General features: G+C 57.9%; 1 protein-coding gene across 1 annotated transcript in view; it reads left to right on the top strand.

Annotated features, from left to right (window-relative positions):
* The window catches only part of EPHA10 (EPH receptor A10), a 59,783-nt gene that overhangs the window by 35,359 nt on the left and 18,364 nt on the right, over positions 1-6,060 (top strand). Inside the window, exons 5-7 of the mRNA XM_014591610.1 lie at positions 60-193; positions 2,739-2,910; positions 5,840-5,948. Of these exons, the coding sequence (XP_014447096.1) occupies positions 60-193; positions 2,739-2,910; positions 5,840-5,948 (415 nt within the window). The remainder of the gene's footprint in view (positions 1-59; positions 194-2,738; positions 2,911-5,839; positions 5,949-6,060) is intronic.

Raw genomic sequence — 6,060 nt, 5'->3', positions numbered from 1 at the left:
CCCCTGCCCCCCTGGCTGGCAGTGTTTTTGGTGCAGAATTCCACATTACTTGCTTTCAGCACCCTGGGAGGAGGATGAGATCCGCAGGGACCGAGTGGATCCCCAGAGCGTGTCCCTGTCGTGGCGGGAGCCCATCCCTGCTGGAGCGCCTGGGGCCAACGGCACAGAATATGAGATCCGGTACTACGAGAAGGTGAGTCTGTCTCTGGGAAGGACCTGGCCCCTGGCCCCCGGCCCCTTTCCTGTCGGCCTCCCTCTTCTTCACACCCTCCTCCCAGCAAAAGTCCTTCTTACAATCTTGCTAAACGTATCCACCGGTCTCCCAAGTGGTCTCCAGGGTGGGAGTTCGCCCTTCTCCCTGTCCCCGGCTCCGCTGGGCGCCATGCTCCTTCGCCTTTGCTCCAAGTCTGCGTTCATCACTCAGCATCGTCTCCATTTTCACCGCGTTTGTTTAGCGTTCACAGTGGCCAGAGAGCGTTCTGGGGGGCTGGCCCAGACTCTGGGTATCTGAATCACACACATGCCACGTGCTGAGCCCTGACAGACCAGCACAGGAATGCAAAGATACTCGGTTTCAGCTCTGAGAGTGGCTGACCCCAGCTGGAGGCTGGACTGAGGCGCGGCCCATGCCCAGCAGCTAGCCCTGAGGACACGACTTACAGTGGCCATTTGACCGATATGAAGATCTGTGGCACGTCACTTAGAATACTACTAAAACACCTGCAGTTCTCTATTACAAACTCTGTACGGACTTACTCCCATCAGACACGTTCGCTGCTCTTTGCTAACCTCTCGTATCATTGCCAACCTGCGTTAGTTCCGCCGTCATCTGAGAAATTGAATTACATCCCAATTTGCTGTCTGTTTTCTCCATAAATGTATCGTCTTTAAATCTGACGAGCACGTAATCTACCATGGAGCCGTTACTCACCGTGGTGCAAATTATACTCATTAAAGTGACGCTCTCCTCAGCTTCCATACTACCCGTGTCAGAACTTCACGCCTCAATCTCCCGAGGGACTCCTTGCTGAATCAGATCATAGTTGCCGAGTACCAGGAGTCGGTCGAGGGCTGTGATTGCTGGGATGAACAGGAAGGAGGAGGGACTCCTGAGTCCCACCGGTGCATGAGCTGGGGGCTCAGGATGGGGTGCCCTGAGTGAGGTGAGGGCGTGGGATAAGCCTGTGGGACATGCAGGTGGACTTGCAGGTTCCAAGTGGGAGGCCTGGGCTGGCAGGAGAGGGTGGGCTGGAGCTTTCGGAGCTGGGATGGTAGCTGAAGCCAGGGGGCTGTGGGGACCACAGAGGAAAACACATGAGAAAAGTGGTGAGGACAGAGCCCCGAGGACTCTGAGGTGGAGTTGACAGCAGCACAGGATGCTGGGAAAAGCAGGCACTTAGAGAGGACTCCCTGAGCTGACTTTTGGTGTCAGAGCACAGCCGAGCCCCTAGGCTGAGCTGGGTGGGTGCTCCCGGCCCCCGAATCAGGGAGTGTAAATTGGCTGGAATCAAGAACCCTCTAAAAGAGGAGCAAGCACCCAAAGGGATGTATTGAAAGGCTTCAGAGTGATCTCATGGAATCCAGCCACTGGGCCTGGACAGGTGTCAGGTGGCTCCTCTGAGGTGCCAGTGCTTCTAGCTTCAACTGCCCACCTCCTCGCTGTCTCCGCTCCCCTGCCCCACCAACTCTGCAGACTGGCTCCTCGTCATGCAACATGGCTGCTGTGGCGGCTGGCCTTGCTCCTTCCTCCCCCTGCCCCATCTCATAGATCCCACAGCCCTTGCCTCTCTGCCTTCCATGAGTTGTTCGAATGCCTGGAAGGGAGATTCTGATTTTAGCCATCTTGGGTCCAAGTCTGCCTTGATTCTTGAATGTCATGGCTATAAAACTGGGGCCACAGAAAATGGGGAAGGTGCCTTTTTAGGGGTCGTGGATGTGGCAGGGACTCTAAAGGTGTGGGCAGGGACAGAATGGGAGGAGTACCCCTGGCCATGCCATTATCAGCTGTGTGTGGCGGGCGGGGGGCATGATGGAGAGCAGAAAGCAGGACCTAGAGGAATCAGGGAGGTGTCACCCGACCCTTCCTGGCTGTGAGCCTCACCCCTGCACAGGAGGCAGCAGTGCTGGCTCCCCCTGGCTGTGGTGCGTGTGGGAGGAGGAGGGAGCACAGTGCTGGCAATGGCTAGGCACCGTCTGATGCTGCGGCTGGCCCCTGTCCAGCTGGGGCTTTGGGTTAATCCTTACCTCTCTGAGGTGGCTTCCTTATCTGTGAAACAAAACAAGATAATCCCTCCTGTCCTCCTGCAAATGGAGAATCAGATGACCAGGGGAAGAAAACCTTGGGAGCTCTCCAGGGCCAGCAGGTGTCAGGGCTCACTTCCTGGTTCCTTCCTCTGAGGCTTCAGGCTGTGGGGCTCTGCTTACTCACCCCAGCACTGCCAGGCCCAGGCACCCTTGTCTTACCCTGAGAAGGGAGACCCAGCGGAATTTTCTCCTTGGAATTTTCGCTTATGTGGAGGGGGGTATTCCTAGCTAAGTGTGGGTGGGAACTTGTGGTGGAGAGAAGGGCTGGGGAGCCTATGGAGGAAACGTCTGGAACCCCCCCAAGACCATAAGGGTCAGGTTTCCCCCCAGCCCACCTAAGGGTACTTCTCCCACCTCCCTATTCCGGCCCCATTATTCTCCCAGGAGAGTGGGTCTCGTCCTGGGTCTCGGCCTCACTTCTCCATCCCTCCCAGGGTCAGAGTGAGCAGACTTATTCCACGGTGAAGTCAGGGGTGCCTGCGGTCACCGTCACCAACCTGAAGCCGGCTACCCGCTACGTCTTTCAGATCCGGGCCGCTTCTCCCGGGCCCTCCTGGGAGGTGCAGAGCTTCAACCCCAGCATCGAAGTGCAGACCCCAGAGGAGGGTAAGGAGCATGCACAAGTGGACAGGGCCTGGGCAGAGAGAGGTCGCATGGGCTGAGGCGGGGCCGGAGAGACGGGAGAATGGCCGTGCACCTGCAGGAGCCTGAAGGGCAGTCCAACTACTGCCCAGTTAGTGAGCGAGTTGGAATCCGCCAGCCAACGCCTCGCTACCGACACGGATTAGACTGGACAGCTGTCCTGGACTCACTCACAGAGGGGTTCGTGAAGAACTCTCCTCTGGGTTTCACCGGGTGTCTCTTGCCTCCCGGGACCTATCTCGTGTCTGGGGAAAACATCCCTTGCCAAGCAAGGTTCCTGCCACTTCCTCGGGAGTTTATCGGCTCTTGCTCTGACCACTCAGTGCTCCTTCCCACTCCGCCGGGACATAGACCCAGGCTGGGACACGGCTCCTTTCCCCTTTAAGTATGAAGCAGACGTCCCGAAGGTGAGGGACGTGGAGGCAGTTGCACCGCGGCAGTAAACAAAACAAAATGGAGATTGCGCACTTGTGGGGGCGTCGTAGGCCTATGGACACTCTCTCGATGACGCTGTAACAAACGAGTTGGCCGTCAGATACCCCGGTCTCAACCCAGCCCGGCTTCTCCATATGGGACTGTGCGGCCCCTCCCGGCTTCGCTGCCTTCCTCTGGGTCTGGCTCTCCCCAGCCACCTCCAAATTCCCGTCTGTCCATCCTGGTGGTGCAGAGCAGGGTAGCGCCCTCTGGTCCCTCCTGCTGCTCACCTGGCCCCCAGGATCTCACCTCTATCTACCCTGAGCAGCTCAGGAAGGTATTCTCCTGAACAAAGGCGGTTCCCCCTAAGAGGCATTCTGGCCCCAGCTGTCAAGATAATAATTCTTCCATCCTGCTACATGGCTCTAATCCAAGATAGGAGGAGGTCTGAGCCCAAAGGGAGGCAGAGATAAAATGTGAGGGAGTTTGGGTTCTGGGAAGGAAGACAGTGCTTTTTGCTCGATTGCCGGTCCGTGCCAGACCTCGGCCAGGAGCTGGAGAGACGAGATTAGAGCTGCCTCTTCCAGGCCGGGCACCAGCTGAATGTGTACAGCTGCGGGTAGAGGCAGCCATCGGAACAGAGGCTCCAGGCAGTGGCTGGAGCTAGTGGCGGGCTGAGGGTCGGGGAACTGGAGCTGGGGCCGTTATGGAGAAGGGCTGATGATTTCTATTCATCTGGTGCCTCTCAGAGACCTGCCAGCTCCCCGGCCTCCTTCGCAGTGGCCTGGCTTTGGGGGGCTTGTGCTCCAGTGTGCACAGCACGGTTTCCAGATTGCAACCTGTTGCTGTGGAACAAATCCTCCCCAAATGTGGCAGCTGAAAATAACCAGCCTTTACTGCCCCGTGTTTCCTGTGGGTCGGGAGGGTGGAAGACGCTTAGCTGGGTGTCACTAGCTCAGAGACGCTGCCATGGGGGCTGCGGCCACTTCTGGGCTTAACTGGGGAGAGTCCTCTCCCCTACCCAGGTCCCCGCCTGCTGTTGCCAGGGGCCCGCTGGGCCTTGCCTCTGGGCCTGTCTGCAGAGGTGTGTTCTGTCAATCTCATTTTGGTCTTCGGGGACCCTCGGCACGTTCCCTACCATTTTTTTCCTGTTTTATTTTCTTTTTTATTTGTTCACGATAGAGTTCACGTATGTGCATGTGAGGAAAGGAGAGAGAGGAGCACTCCACAGGGTCGGGTCCCGCCATCATCCCCTTCCTCCAACCCTCCGGCCAGCTGGGTCCGGGGCACTTGCGTGCATGCCTGGCACGTTTCAGGCCGACTGGTCAGAATGGGAATGGTTGCCACATGCAGCCTCTTCAAGCTGCACCAGAGAGCCGGCCTCCGCTCCCTCCACCCTCCTTGCATCCTGACTTCTGTCTCAGCGTCCTGTACCCCTTTCCTCCTTGGGTGGACATTCTCTCTACGCACTGTTCCCTGGCTCCTGTGACACTCAGGATTAAAGTCACGCTCTGCTTCGTATTCGAGGCCCTTCGCTTCTGTCCCCCTGGTCCCCTCCATCCTCATACCCTTGGGCTTCTTGTCTTGCCACTCTGCCCCCGAGCAGTCTGTGTTCCCGCCACAGGGCTGACTTGCCGTTTTCCACTTCCTGCATGTGCCCGCGAGCATCCTCAGACCCCTTTGGATCTCCTGGCTCTGTTCAGCCGCGCTCTGCAAAGCCGTCCGCGCTGGCCCTGGGAAGGAGTCGTCGTGCCTCTGTTCAGCTCGGCTCCTTTCTCTGTTTCTTTTTTTTCATTCCAGTTACAATTTTTGTTCCCGTCTTTCCCACGGGTCCATGCATCCTCTAGGGCAGGGACTCGGGCTCATTCATCGCTGTGTCCCCAGCACTGGTGCCCGTGGGTACATGGATGGGCTGACAGCCTAGGTCTCTGGGCCCCCCTCTTGGAAAAACAGTTCAAGGAAGTTTTAGAGTCTGGCACATGACTTGGAGTCAGGTCTACACCTGGGGTTTGCCCGTAGCTGTGTGACCTTGCACATGTTACCTAATTTTATCAAGCTTAGTTTGCTTGGAAGGAAACAATAGTCCCCCCTGAACTGTCATGATCCTGAAACAAGATAGTTAATGTCTTGATGGAAGCACATGCGCATTAACTGCCCATCCTGGGACCACCAGACCACCAGAGCGGGAGCTCAGAGCAGAGGTCGCCCCTGCAGATTCTCGTGTCCGACTGAGAGGCGCAGAGGGAGGCCTGGCCTTGCCGGTCCAGACTCCCGCTCTGTGCTCTCAGAGCTGGGCCGTAGTGGAGGTGCCTTGCTCTGGGGGCAGAGGAAGCCCTTGGGATGCCACTGTGCTCGGTGGGGCTGCCCTGGTCCCTCTGCTGCTGGGAGGCAGTGCCGGGTGCAGAGGTGCTGAGGGAGTCCTGCTATGGGTGAGGACAGGAGCCTGGTCTCCTCCTTCAACTCCTGGTTTTCCTCCCAGCTGCCTCAGGGTCCAGGGACCAGAGCCCTGCAGTTGTCGTCACGGTGGTGACCATCTCTGCCCTGCTCGTCCTGGGCTCCGTGATGAGCGTGCTGGCTGTCTGGAGGAGGTAGGTAGCTGGGCCTAGGCTGGATGACCCACACGAACATGTGCTGGCAGGCACCGATCTCTGCACCTGCTTTGTGCCCCCGCAGGTCTGCACACACAAGCACATTACCACC

Source organism: Tupaia chinensis, unplaced genomic scaffold (genome assembly GCF_000334495.1).
Source record: "Tupaia chinensis unplaced genomic scaffold, TupChi_1.0 Scaffold000604_1, whole genome shotgun sequence".
Lineage (NCBI taxonomy): Eukaryota > Metazoa > Chordata > Mammalia > Scandentia > Tupaiidae > Tupaia > Tupaia belangeri.
This window is presented reverse-complemented; position numbering and strand designations above follow the sequence as displayed.